General features: G+C 49.4%; 1 protein-coding gene across 3 annotated transcripts in view; it reads left to right on the forward strand.

Moving 5' to 3' along the window:
• Positions 1 to 2,783: 2,783 nt before the first annotated feature.
• plxna2 (plexin A2) overlaps positions 2,784 to 13,789 on the forward strand; it is a 129,476-nt gene continuing 118,470 nt past the window's right edge. Inside the window, exon 1 of one of the 3 annotated variants that reach the window (XM_057040396.1) lies at positions 2,784 to 2,867. In XM_057040396.1, the coding sequence (XP_056896376.1) occupies positions 2,802 to 2,867 (66 nt within the window). In that variant the 5' untranslated portion in view covers positions 2,784 to 2,801. Of the gene's footprint in view, positions 2,868 to 2,950; positions 3,657 to 11,843; positions 12,067 to 13,789 lie in introns of those variants that run through there. The other 2 variants (XM_057040397.1, XM_057040398.1) reach the window with 2 other exon arrangements.

Below are 13,789 nucleotides of genomic sequence, written 5' to 3' on the forward strand. Positions count from 1 at the left end.
TGGTTAATAGAGAATCCTTTGATTTAGTCCCAGCGCCCTGAACATGCACGAGGGCTGATTGAGATGCATTTTGGGGGGGGGCTGTACCCTGCTGCCCACTTCACCGTAATAAGAGGTCATCCCTGGAGGAGAGTGGAAATGTGACTAATTAAGACAAAATGCTTGGTGGGGAGCTGAGACAGTCGGCAGCACCAGCAAAATAAGCAGCCGACGGTTTGTGAGATTCCCATTCTGATAAAGATCTTATTAAAAAGAGCCGGCTGGCTAATGAAGGCGCACGCTTCGTAGGAAGAATCCGCTTTTTTCTCATTATAACCCCATGAAACAGCCAGAAAGTCGGCCTGTTCACTCCGGGTTTGTCCTCCTCGCAGCTGAGCAGGTGTGCATGTTCTTTGTAGCCACACTGACACGTATGGGAATAAAGCGCATAATTGTTTTTATGTGGTTGGTTTTCATCTTCTTTGACGGCTCCATTGTGGCGCTGAAGCGTTGAAGGATGGACCATCTGCGTCTGTCCTCTCTCTGTGGTACCTCGCACCGCCGCGCCACGCTAACGGCAGCGTATGCACGGAATGCCACAATAATGTAAATATATATTAGTGTGTACACGCTGTCGAGCACAGCTTGCAATGACGGCGTCCCCGGTGAGGCCATCTTTGTGAGGACTGATGGCTGTTTTATTTGGCTTTTTGCATTGACATGTGCAATCTTCTGGTAACTTCCAGTTTAGATGGTGAAAGCTGGCCCATCATCCTCCACACTGGTTCTTCTGGGGCCGCTGAAGCCCCATCAGCCCACCGTTGCTGCTCCTGGTCCTGGCAGAGGCTCTTGGATGAGCAGCCTGAGCACTAAACAGGTGCATTGTGGGAATTGTGGACTCCCACATGGTTGGAAATTGTTCAGATGTTGTGCAGTATGGACCACAGGCACCTTCAGAGGCCTGGACCAAAATAAATGAGGCATCTTTGAGAAGCACTATCGATTCTGCCTTGTGGAACACTCAAAGAGCAAAAGGTCTTTGATGTGGCTTGACTTCCTGTGTGCAGCCCCGCCTCTTCATTGTCTGATGGGGGGGTTCAGGGAGCCATGGACAGACAAAAACACTGGATACCTCAATGTAAGCAGGTACAGCAGCTCCTGATAGTCCTGAAATGACAAGAGGAGGAATCCTTAAAGGAGCATAATTAGCGTCACATGACTGGCAGGTAGGTTTCCATCCGATAGTTTCCTGGTATTTGTTTTTCTCCCCAGTCCGGCTGAATGTTCACATGCTTCAGAGAATAGAGGGAATTGGAGTTTCACTGGAGTTGACAGGTTACCGCGTTCCCTCGTGATACCTTCAAATATGGCTGCAGGGGTGAAGAATTAAACGCGTCGCAAGGGGCCCCTTTCAAACCTTTGGGCTTAATATGACATCACTGCGTGTGAGCACTTTGATCAGCAAACGGTCAGGCGCAGCCCCGCAGCCGACCATCTGTCCACAGCGCCACTGGGAGTGGCCCCGCCCCACCTGATCACTGTTGGATTTGCTCACTCAAGCCATCTTCTTATAAATAAGCCCCAAATGACCCGTCTTCAGGCGCCATTTTTGTGCATGCAGCCGCCCTCCCCTGCAAAGATAAAGGACCCCAGCGTGAGGCAACAGTTATGCTATCAGTTTAGGTCGCCAACAAAATGCTAACACAAGCCCTGGGTAAGATCAGAACCTCAGAACTTGGCTCAGTTCACAGCCCAGTCGGGCCTCCCCCCTCAGTCGATGTCCAGCGGTGAGTGAGATGAATCTCAGGGTGTTTAACAACGAAGCCTCACCTCGCCGAATGGCTAAATCCACCATGTCGATGCGACGGTTCCGGGCCGAACCATTTTTCCAATCGCTCTTGAGCTGTGATCCAATCAAACTAATATAAACATGGCTGCTACAAACAGCGCCGAGAGGAACGAGGAAGAAAAGTCTTTATTTGATCGCCGCTGCCAGCTGGAAAGGCCTTGACTAAGATTCATTTGAGAGGCAACTGCGTCGAAATTCCAATATGGACACCCTCCAGCTATTGACCCGGTCTTTAAGAGCGCATTGTGCTTTTAGTGCACTGCCACTGGTTCCACATCTCCTTCCTCCTGGCAGTTGTGCAATACTTTTGATGGCAGAACCCCCCGAAAAACCACTCGAGGGTAGCCTACTTTTTTATCGTAACCCTCAAAGGGCACTAATATAACAATATGAGAATATTTTTACTTCAGTTTCAGCCTCTGATTGTAATGAATAAATAAACAAACAAACAAATATGGTGTGCATGTTGTGGTGAGCAGCTGCCAATGCGTTGGCTAGGCTAAGAAAGCTAAAGGTCATTGTTTTGGACCTTACAAAAACATATTATTTATAAATAAATGTTAGGAAACTATTAAAAAGAAGATTTTGGTGTCCGCAGGTTAGAATTAATTCAGTCTGCAGTCGTGAGACAAAGAGCTGCTTCCCTTCTTAAATGGAGACATCTACACCGAAAAAAGCCTTAGTGGTGAGATAAACTGGTTTAAAAACATACACAAAACACATGAACACATTAGAGCACATATATTTAAATACTGGATGTGGACAGAAGAGAGAGAGAGAGAGAGAGAGAGAGAGAGAGAGAGAGAGATGAGAGAGAGAGAGAGAGAGAGAGGAGAGAGAGAGAGAGAGAGAGAGAGAGAGAGAGAGAGAGGAGAGAGAGAGAGAGAGAGAGATAGAGAGAGAGAGAGAGAGAGAGAGAGAGAGGAGAGAGAGAGAGAGAGAGACCTGCGCGGCAGAGGGAGGAGCTGTTCCCATGTCGGCCTATAGATGGCAGTATTCTAACAGAAACAGAATCAGGCGTGCAGACAAAACTCTGAAGGTAAGAACATTTTCTCCGATGCTCTCTTGACTTTATTTTTTTACCGTTTTCACTCTTTTTAGGCGAGAAAGATGATGTAGAATAAAAGTTTGCGCCTCGCTGTCATCGCGCAAAGTTGTTGGAAAGATGGGCGACATTTTTGTGTGTTTTGTGCGGGGGAGGCGCAATTATCTCCTCACATCTTCGTCTGACATTTTGTTTCGTGACACTTTAATTTCGTGCGTTCGTTAAGGAGTTGCCGTTTCCCCTTCGGGTGGAAACAGTTAACAGGGCACAGAGGAGTGTGAGGGGGTTGGGTTTAAGCGCGCAGCGTGCCAGCGGCGGCGTACACACGCTACTGTACACTGATGGAGCCGCTAATGTGTGTCACACCGGCGGAGCCCTGACAGACGCACGGTGCGGCTCTGAACTGACGCTGCCCAGCCACACAGCGGACGATGGCCACGCTGCCCCCAGCCTGAGCGCCACCTCTGCAGCCGGAGCGCCGACTGAAGGAATGTGCCGGTCCGGCGCCGCGCAGTAGCATCGGGAGCTTGATTCAGATGTTGAACGCGTCGCCGCCAAGTTTACGCACTGAATTCGCAATTACTCGCCGCGATGACGGCGGTGAATGAATGAACGAGCTGCGCGCGCGTTGAAGGGGTCGACAGAGCGAGCCGGCGTGCGTTTCCTGACGCCTCTGCGAAGGAAGACGGAGGCTTTCCCACCCGAGAGCGTTTGGACATTTTGGATGAGCGCAGCGCATCATTGCGAGCCGCAGCCGCGCCGGTGGAGCCGCAGGATGAGGAGGTGAGTGAGGAACCCGCGCCCTGGCTCACGCCTCGGCGTGTGCAAATGCGCGTCGAGGGGGCCCATCGGTGACAGACGCACCGCGGCGGAAAGCTGCCACACGCCCGCGGACACGCCGTCTCCGGCTGCGGAGCGAACAGACATTTTTCCCCCCGTCTTGCGGCCGCTGGCGAGGCGGCATCACCCGCCGTTCACTGCGGATCCTCCACAGGTCGGAAACTGAATGGCACAGAAATGACGCCCATTAAATCCAAAGGTTGGAACAGCTGTGACGGTTCGTTCCACCTGTGTCTGGCGGCGCGCTCAGGTGTTGCTGCTTTACGGGCGTCCACGTTTCCCTCCAGGGCGGCAATATTCCAGAATTCCAAACTAATAATGAGCTCCAGTCAGGATTGTTCTTGTTGATGGGCCGGTTTGTGTTAGTTTAAGAGCCTGTCCCCGACTGTTGGGACTATTTGACTAGCAGTTATTTTTGGAGTCATTATGTCCTGATGCGTGTTGCTGAGTGTGGGTGCACGTCCGTGCGCGCTCTTAAATATTCATATTGTACTATTCCACTATAAATCCCACCTGGCAGGAAGCTGCAGACTTGAACCCGAACCTCACTGCAACAAGTGAACCTATAGGAGTCTGAGCTGGAGTCTGCATCCACATCTGCCTGTTCTTCTGTTCACAAGTGGTCAAAATACACGCGCGCGCGCGCGCGCGCACGCATGCACAGAGCTCATCTGTCCATTTCATTAGATGCAAATAACAGATCTTCATTCTCCGTCAGGCTGCCGGCTCTCCAGCGGCTGCAACAATGGCTCCGGAGGGGGAAAAAACATGTTTTAAGTAGAAAATTGATGTAGATTTGCATGAAAATAACTTACATCTGCCACGGCTGATGGGTTGCATATTAATCCCTCTGCCTCTGCAATCAAAACCTGCTCGTTCTTGGTAAAATTACGGCTGTCGCGCGTCTGAAGCGTGACCCTGCTCACATTATTATTTCAATATCCATCTCACAGTGAAACAGGAGTTTGACACTGAAAGCAGTCGTGAGGGTTGAAATTGCAGCCTTTGGAAGAACAAACCAGCACTCAGGATTGGTTTGATTATCACATCCTGATTGTACTCACCTAATTAACTCCAGCCAAATGAAAAAAGGGACAGTGCAGATAGTGCAGAGCTGCCAGTGAGCAATCGGCTCCACTGAAGGAGAGCTGCTAAATGACTACTTTAGACAGTTGCTGGCTGCTTTGGTCCAGTTTATGCATTATTTATGGTAACAGTCATTTCATAGGATTATTACAGCCAGATCTTCTCAGAAATGTTTTAAATGCTCTGGCACCATCTTTAGTGAATTGTGGTTTTAAAAAAGCTCAAGTTAAGCCTCCATTTGATTCAACGAATCGCACTTGGTTTGTCTTTAAATAAAGGAGAATGTGAGAAGAGATGCTTAGAATTCCGGTCCGCGGATCACTTTCATGTGGAGCCTTTGAAGGAACGCTGTCTAAGGAAGCCTGATCAGGGGTCCAACATCACACGTTCATCCAGTCGATAAGTTTAACCTGGCAGAGCTGGAGACAAATTAGCACTGCTGGCCGAGGCTGCTGTAGATTAGGCGGCGTGGAGTGATGCTCCTCTGTCTCCACGCCTCACCTCTCTGTGGAGGCTGCGGTATTTATGATTGAGTTTGTGGGGGCAGTATTGGATTTTTTTCCCAACTTGCCGTTGGAAGATTTAAGTCCTTTCAGAAGGAAAACGTAGAGGCAAAATAATTCAGGCATTCTTTCGCTGCTACAGTCGACTGGATCTCAGAGTTGCTAATAAGGAATCGTATAAATCTGTCACGTTTGCCGCGTCAGCAACGAACTATGATTGGCGCGCATAGCTCAACACCGCCCCCTGTTGGGGACTAGCGGAAAGGACGAGTTAATTATCTGGCGGGCGCGAGACTGCACGGCCTCGCTTCCTCGAGTGCCAACTATTAATCGTCAATAAAGACGATTTTCTAACCCCACGATTTGTCGGAGACGGGTCGTTTCCGTCTGCTGCGTTTCCACCAGTGTTCCCAGTCCACGCCGCTCTCTCCGCTCTGGATTCTCCCTGAAGGCAGCCGGACTCAACAGAGTTCAGCTTGAGAGATTTTGACAAGTCGCTGTGCATGCAGGCAGAATCCTTGACCCATTTCTTAATGAATGAATACTGCAAATGGGCTGAGCGGCTGTGTATTCTCCGTATCCCCCCACTCTACAGCATCTCCCCAACATCCTTAATGTCTGGATCACGCACGCACACTTGAGCACATCGCGGTGCATTTGCGTGTGTGTGGGCGTGTGTGTGTGGGCCTATCTCGTTGCAATCTGCTGGAGTGTACAAACAGAACGCGAGTGTTTGTTTTAATGAAATTGTCCTCTCGTGGGCTCCCTCACAGTGGGCTGTTTATCTGAATTTCTCCACTGTCCAGCTGTCACAACAGAGATCTCAATCTCCATGACCCCACACGCTCCAGTCCCTCAGCCTCGTTATGTGCATGTTTGCACCTCCAATTTACGTTTGCGGAGTTCATGTACGAGCAAAGGCTGACACGAGTGTGATCTGGATGGGGGCTGACATTGATCGAGTGGAGGGCGGCCGGGGAGAACCTTTAGTCTGAGCTGGAACTGGAGAACAGGGCTCCCTCTTTCTCGTCATCTGTGCAGGAACATCTTTATTTACTTTGCAACCCATGTAAACATTAGCTTCTCCCGATGGCTCGGACACATCCATCCCCTCAGGGTGTTGATTGTCCTGGAGAGACGGATCTATACTTGTTCAACAGCACCGACACTCTGGACATGTGCACCAGGATGAGTTTGGTTGGAATGGTGTTTTCAGCTTTAGCCAAAGAATCCTGCCATAATTAAGCAGGATTGAGGATATTTTCAGCCGAGCCAGCTGGTCTTGTTAGTGGTGTTAGCTGCTGCCACCTTCTCCAGATTGGGGCTGGCTCTGGTTTGCCGCTGTGACATGTGACCCAGGGTGGGAGCACGGCAGGCCCGCATTGATTTAAGGGTTGTGTTATTTCCATCATTTCCAGCAGCTGTGCATGTGTAGCCTTCAGTGACTTATCGAATCGCTGAAACCATTTAAAATTGATGACAACAGGCCGCTACATTGTCGAGATGGAGCCTGCCCGGTATGAGCAACACATAGCTCAGAGCGCACAAATCAATGCTGTTCCTTTGCATATCACTCAGGGAGGAATTCTGAGGGTGCTCTCCTGCAGCAGCATTTACCATTTGCATCCTGCACTGGCCTGTCGGAAGAGTGCGCCTCTCCGCTGCGACGTAGCAAATCCAGCTCCTGCTCTTTCTATTAATGGCACCAAGTTAGCAATGAACCCCAGCATGCACTGTGCTGTCCCAAAGGCTTCTTGCCAGCTTGCTGAAACAAAGCCTTTTGTAGGGCTGCTAAATCCAACAGATGGAGAAGTGGACAGTAAATGAAAGTAGGGGGAAAGGGGAATAAAGGAATTTAGTGGAGCATGTTTGTGGATAGGCATTTAGACCAGTCCTATGGGAAGGCTAACACCCTCACAATGGCGTACTGGCACAACTTAACTGTTCTCTTGTTGCCACGTTGCAAGGAAGGCTTTGGGCCCCTACGTGACTGGAGAAGGCAGGCTGCTCACAAGGGTTCTCCAGGGCCTGCAAGCCTGTATTAAGATGTTAATGGAAGTGCCTTCATGACACATTTTCCTGGGACGGGATCTTGCCGCTGCCATCCTTTTCTGCTTCAGCCTGTCTGCAACACACACAACTGCCTGCTTACGCATTCAGCCCGGATCTCCACCTTCGCCTGCCTGGGCGCGCTCACTCTTTATCTGATCTCTGCTGTCATAAGGTATCCTATATGTTGCCACGTGTAACAAAATTACCCGATGCCAGCGATAAGGGTGTCGGGGCTGGCAGGGAGGCTGGTAGAATGAAGCGTCTGGCTATTTGTCTGACTTCCAACCAGCGTGGAGGTTGGTGACAGACTGTCACCCTGCAATCCCACAGCTCTGCTTGGGTTTTACAGTAATTTTCTCCAACATTGTCTTCCCCTCTGTCACTCCAACCCCAAAAACTGTAGCAACAGAAGACAACAACAACAGCAACAACAGCAACAACAGCAACAAAAGAGGTGAAGCTTTAAATACAACTGCCTTGACTTCAGCTATATGGAAGGCATTGAAAGCATCGTCCCAGCCCCTTTTTTCCCCTTTTCAAATCCATTTGAATATAAATCATTTTAGCTTGGCACCATCCATAATCAATTAGCTGGTGTCAAGGCGGAATATGCCTTTTTGTTTGTTGGAGACAATAAGTGAGCAACAAAAAAGGAGGGCGAGAGAGACAGTGAGAGGGGGGTTGTGTTTGACGCCAAGGGGCAGATGTCAGGAGCAGATGACGGCATTTGTGTGTGTAATTTGTGCTTGACTGCACATGGTTGTGTGTCCATTTTAATTTATTTTTGTTTGCCTGCGTGGCACATGTGCCTTTCTCTGTGTGTGCGAGGAACCAGCGTTTCCCCGCGTGTTTGCGTGCGCGCGTGTGTGTTTGTGTGTGAATAGCAGATGAGGCACCGGGGTGGGCAGTCAGGGCAACACCATGCCGCGCTGCCCACACCGCCCCCTGGTGCCGAGGATGCCCCTGCCTGTCAGCGTCGCCATGGTTACAGCAGGGAAAGGGGCGCAGGTATTGGTCTGCTCATGTGTTGATATAGAAGCATTGCCAACAGCAAAGTTGTCACTCAACATCAGATGTAGGAGCACTTTCCCCTCTGAAGGGACCATTACAGCCATTATCTCTCTCACACATTTTAAAACAGAACCTCTTTTTCTTGTGAGATTGACTCGTGCTAATATTTGCCCAAAACTCGCTGAATCCAGCCGCTTAATGCATTTACCTTAACTCAGTTCTCTGTTTACTTATTAAATTTCCATACAGCTGAGGGCACCGCAGCTCAGTGGTACCTGCACCATCACTGTGATCATTGTTACTGGGGTGCAGCCAGGCGTAGCCTTATCTGCATGGATAGCTCTTCTCAGCGTTAGACTTTAGCCTCAACTCACCCCCCTTAACTCAAAACAAGAGAATAGAAATGGGGTAAATAAGCAGGAAATGGCCTCATCTTGGTCGAAGTTTTGAACTGCTTTTTCGAGAAGAATCCTGGTTCAGTGGGCTGTGAAGGTACTGAGAAGGAAGGATTTGAGATGAAAAATGAAAAATAGTTTGGTCGGCTGTTGCTGCCAGGCCTCAACCAGACTCTTTACTTTGGCCTAGAGTGGTTTACAGGGGACAGGCCAGGGGAAATGACTTCCCCCGTCGGATAACAGTTATGTTTATGCATGAATACAGGGTCTGAGCCACATACTGGAGCCAGTGAGGGAAAAGGGATGAAAGGTACTTTCAAAAAGGAGCCAGCTTGTCATCAAGCCCACACACGTCTGCGTGCATGAGCACTAGCTGGCAGTGGACAGTGAAGACTTGGTGGGTCTAATTGTTCATTTTGTGGGGAATATCAGAGATTGTGGCTCTGTGCAGCATAAACATGGCAGCTTCTAATAAATGGGGACTTTCCCTTCACCGCCGTGAGCCCTACACATCCTATAATATCAACAAATGGCCTCTGTGAATCACGCAGCCACATTAATGGTGCTTGTGAGTTGTCTGGCATTTGCTCCTGCCAGCCAAACATTATCAAAATAAAGCCATCGGGAGGGAAGTGGGATATTGTTGTTTCGCTACTTTTACTTCCTAGACCTCCCCGCTATCAAAAGGAAACACTGAGTGTTCTCAGCCGTACCGTGGGAGATCGCCAGGCTTTATTCTGTCTCTCTCATAACCAATGAAATGTCAAACATAACAGCATCCTCATGTAAACGGCATCAAACAGACCGGAAAGATCATCAGTTGTAGCTGCTGCGTCGTAATGGGATGTTTCACAGGGAAAAAGGTCAGTATATCTTCAGAAATGAGGCGGAATATAAGCCCGGAGGATTGTATTTTCACTGGTGTTCGGAGGTGAATGAACGGGGGGATCATAGACTTCGGTCTTCTGCAGAGGAGGACTTGAAATTCTTGCGGTGCCCATGAAGAAACAGATTAAATGACGCCTGCAAACACTTCACCTGCCAAGAAAAGGCTTGAAGAAGGCAGGGAAGTGAGGAGAGGGTGGAGTGGCAGGGGACTGGGCAGGTTTGTACATGAAAGTGATGATTAAGGAGCCTTTCCTGGTTTAATCTGCAACAGTTAGGGATTTGCACTTGGACCGCTAACCTTGTTTACCAGCTGATCCACACAGGCGGATGTTTCTCCGGTACTGCGATTAGGGCACACCTACTTCCTTCACACGTCTTCAAGCGAAAACACGAGTAAAGCTGGGATTTATTCAGGTTTTGTTCCTCTTTGAAGAAGGCCTCTCTTAGCTTGTAGCTACACCGTTTAGCAGTGAGCGCCGTGCACAAGTCTCATCGCCTCTGCTGCCGCGGGCCCGGGCCCACGTTCGGCACGGCGTGTTCAACCTGACAGGGGTGAAGAGGTCAATTGGGATTTGCATTTCACTACAAAGCATGCACGATGTTGCAGGCACTCAGCCCCATGTTGGATGGAAAATAATTTGGTTATAAGGGGTTTAGCTGTCCTTAATGAATGTTTTTTAGGAGCCCTATCTGTGAAGAGCACATTTGATCAGCGTGATTAAGCGTTTGTTACGTCTTTTCTGTCTGAAGGGTAACAGGATTCCGCTTCTTATTCTTGATCCCCCCCCCCTTTTAATTAGTGATTAATGAGCATGGAGCATTATCTCCCACACATCCGTCCTCCTCCCTTTCTACAGCTTCCTCTCTCTTCATTCTCATGTTTATCTGATGGGAGTGAAAACACTGGCTACAGGGAAGCTGTGGGGGCGACAAGTGGCAACAAATGTTGGCACATTTCCACATTTCACCTGTGCTTGAGGAGAATTTTTTCTTTTTAAAGTTCTAAAGAGAAGCTGTTGGCCAACTGTTGAAAGGTCCACATCGGAGCGCCATCACCTACCTGCGCGTGAGCACAGTCATTCAGTCACTCTCGCACACCTCTCCCCACCGTGTTAATCCTTCCTGGATTCCTTGTGTGCAGACACTGACAGGCCTGATAAAGAAGACCTGGGCTTTATTTGTTTTGCCACTGCGCTCGTGGGTCGTGTCGTACAAAGCGTCAGCAGCTTCAATAGCTCAGGTCTGAAGAGCTGAATGGCTGCGTGTCTGCCTGGTTCCCTGAGGCACTGAACATGTACAGTAGGTTTGTGTCAAGGTAAACAACTCTGCCTCCCTTTGTATGCTGCTCTCTGACACAGCCAATCACCAAAGAAAAGGAACCAAAAGAGGAGTGCGCGGCAGACAGGAAGATAGTTGGAATTGTTTTGCTGCTTCCAAAAATGAGCTTTTCTGGGTAGCAACTAAAGGGAAATGAAATTAGTTTCAGACTAATGCGACAAACTTTGGATTTAAATAACAGACTCAGACGTTGCTCACAGTATAATTGTGTACTTTAAGAAAAGGGGATCATTAATATGATGAGACGACAGATACCAGAGATCAACCAATTAATCCTTTTGCTGATTAAGTTGATTGGACGATTAATTACAAGCTCGCTATCTCGGCAGGCAGAGCTTGGCCTTGGCGGATGGCCGCACAGCCTCCGCTGGTCACGTGGTGATACGTCATCATAAAGAATTTAAAGATTTGAGTTTCAAACAAACACCTTTACCACCTGATCAGGTCTGAGTCTCACAAGACTCGATGTGGCCTCCACGACCGATGCGCTGGCCTAACGAGCGGCCGAGGTCAGAGGTCACTCCGAGTAGCCTGATATCCAGCACTATCAGCCTCTGGTTCAAAACAGAGGAAGCAGGAGGAAGGTATGTGTTCTTACTTGTCACAGCGAGTCAGACAGGAAGAGCGAAGGAAGCTGGAAGGGAGGGACGGAACAGGAAGGCAGAAGTGTTTTCATAGAAGTCAAGGTCACTGTGTGCCAGGGAGAGGCTGAATCAACCAGATTGTAGCAAAGAAATCATGGCTGGGAGTCCTGCTTCAGCGGCGTCGCAGGACGCGCCTTTGCGGGGGTGTAGGCGCGTGGATGTATGTCGATTCCTGCCAGTTCCTCCTCGTAGGTCCGAACATCCAACGAGCGTCCTAATTAGCCCACTTCAGCACGTTAGTCTGCTCCAGCTGCTCCTATTTATGTTACTGCTGAAATGCTGAATGGGGCTTTTTTTCCACCGCACTTCCTTTTTCTTGGGGGCAGCAAACAGTTGATTTTATCATCTTTTCTTTCTCTTTCCTGTTATCGGAGTGTTTCTGCGGGACTGTGATTATATGTTTCGCCTCATGCTGACGGGCTGCTTTGTTTGACTGGTAAGTAACTTTCTGCATTTGCCCCAAAGACACGACAGACGTGTCCAGCAGGCGGCCCGCTGCCGCCTTCATGCTGCCGCCGCTCTCATGGCGTCCGCCGCCACAGCATACTTCATCAGAGAGAGGTTTCAGTTACATTTGTCTTTTGGATGGAGGGGGACCGGCCTGCTTGCTAAGACCTCATTTGACTGCTTCAGTGAACCTACGGCCCAGCGTGATCATTTTTTAAAGCAGCCGAGCAGCATCGCCCCTCGGCTTCATCATCCACGTGTTCGCTCTCCGTGTGAACGTTAACGCGAGTTAAAAGCAGCCGCTGAGGAATCCAGATTGGCTGGGTTTGGCATTCGTCACACTGGCCAAGCACGCTCTTGTCTTTGATTTATCTTCAGTTCTAATGTTCTGTCTCTTTGGGTCCTTTATTACGCTTTCTCTCTCTGCCACTCTTTCCTCTTTTCTCCCTTTTATTGCATTTTCACTAGTTCCTCTCTGGCTTTTTGGAAGGTTTTTTTTTTTTTTGCGCTGTGGGATCTGGTCCCAGCCTGCCTCACTTCATTAACAATAAAACAGATGCTAAATTTAATCAGAAGAGCAGAGATTAGTCCGCGATCAAAGTGAACGCTGCGAAAGCAAGCTCCCCACGCAGCGAGCGGCTGTGCAGGTGAATGGGGGGCCGTCACCCTCTCCTGCTCCCTGTCCGTGCTCCTCCTTTCTTCAACATTCCTAAATGTATCGCTTGAGTGGATCACATGCTCCTGCACATGGGGTCACGTGAATGAGGGGCTATTTCTCCACTCTTAAGGTGCCATGAAGACGTAGTTGAAGACACATTCAGAAGGACAGTTGTATGAGGCTCAGCAGCCTGTAAATGAGACCTTGGCTGGCGGGGGGGAACGAAGATTTGTGCTTTAGATCTACAGCAGAGCAGGAGGCAGAAGCAGGAGCCTGGAGTGCTCAATGCCACATTCTCCAACGTAGATCTTCATGCAGCTCTGACAGCCTGGGAGCGACTCCTTCCAGAGCAGACGGGCAGGCGGTAAAGGCCTCTGGCTGCTTCCAGGGGGGGTCAGTGTGTGGTGTGTTAAGGATTGCGTGGTTTATAGTCTGAATCTTACTAGCGTGTATCCCAGATACAGGAGACATCCACAGTATCCCCCGCTCTTATCTCAACGAGGGTTAGCTTCTACCATCCTGTGCTGTGCCCTGCTGCATTACTGTAGATGATAATGCTCACAACAAACACCTTCCTTCATCATTTATGGACTAGAAAGTGCAACACTCAACCTTCTCAGCCATACGTAATAACACCAGGCACCATTTTTCATCACAGACCTTCCTCCCCTGTGTTTACCCGTCCTATACATGCAGGTGTAGGGCCGTTGTGCCACATGTGTAATAAATGTACTCCACACTATGCGAGTACTCCAGGGGACGCGCTATAAGGTACGTCCCTGACCTTTCTATAGATATTTGCTGAATTTCAAAAACGGCTTGGTCCATGTTTCAGCAGGGAGGCGAAGAGGGAACAACTTTTCCCTCAGAGTCAGAGCAGCTCCAGCCTGTTTCCAACCTCCTCCGAGGTAAAACAAAAGGTTTGCTCGCTGTGTCGATATCACTCCTCCTGCTGGCTCACAGGAAACCAGACAGTTCTGATTTTCCACCCAATCCCAGCCAGCGCCGCATCCTGTACGGGGTTCACACGGAACAGCCCGGAAGGCACGCTTGT

Source organism: Takifugu flavidus, chromosome 8 (assembly GCF_003711565.1).
Source record: "Takifugu flavidus isolate HTHZ2018 chromosome 8, ASM371156v2, whole genome shotgun sequence".
Classification (NCBI taxonomy): Eukaryota; Metazoa; Chordata; class Actinopteri; order Tetraodontiformes; family Tetraodontidae; genus Takifugu; species Takifugu flavidus.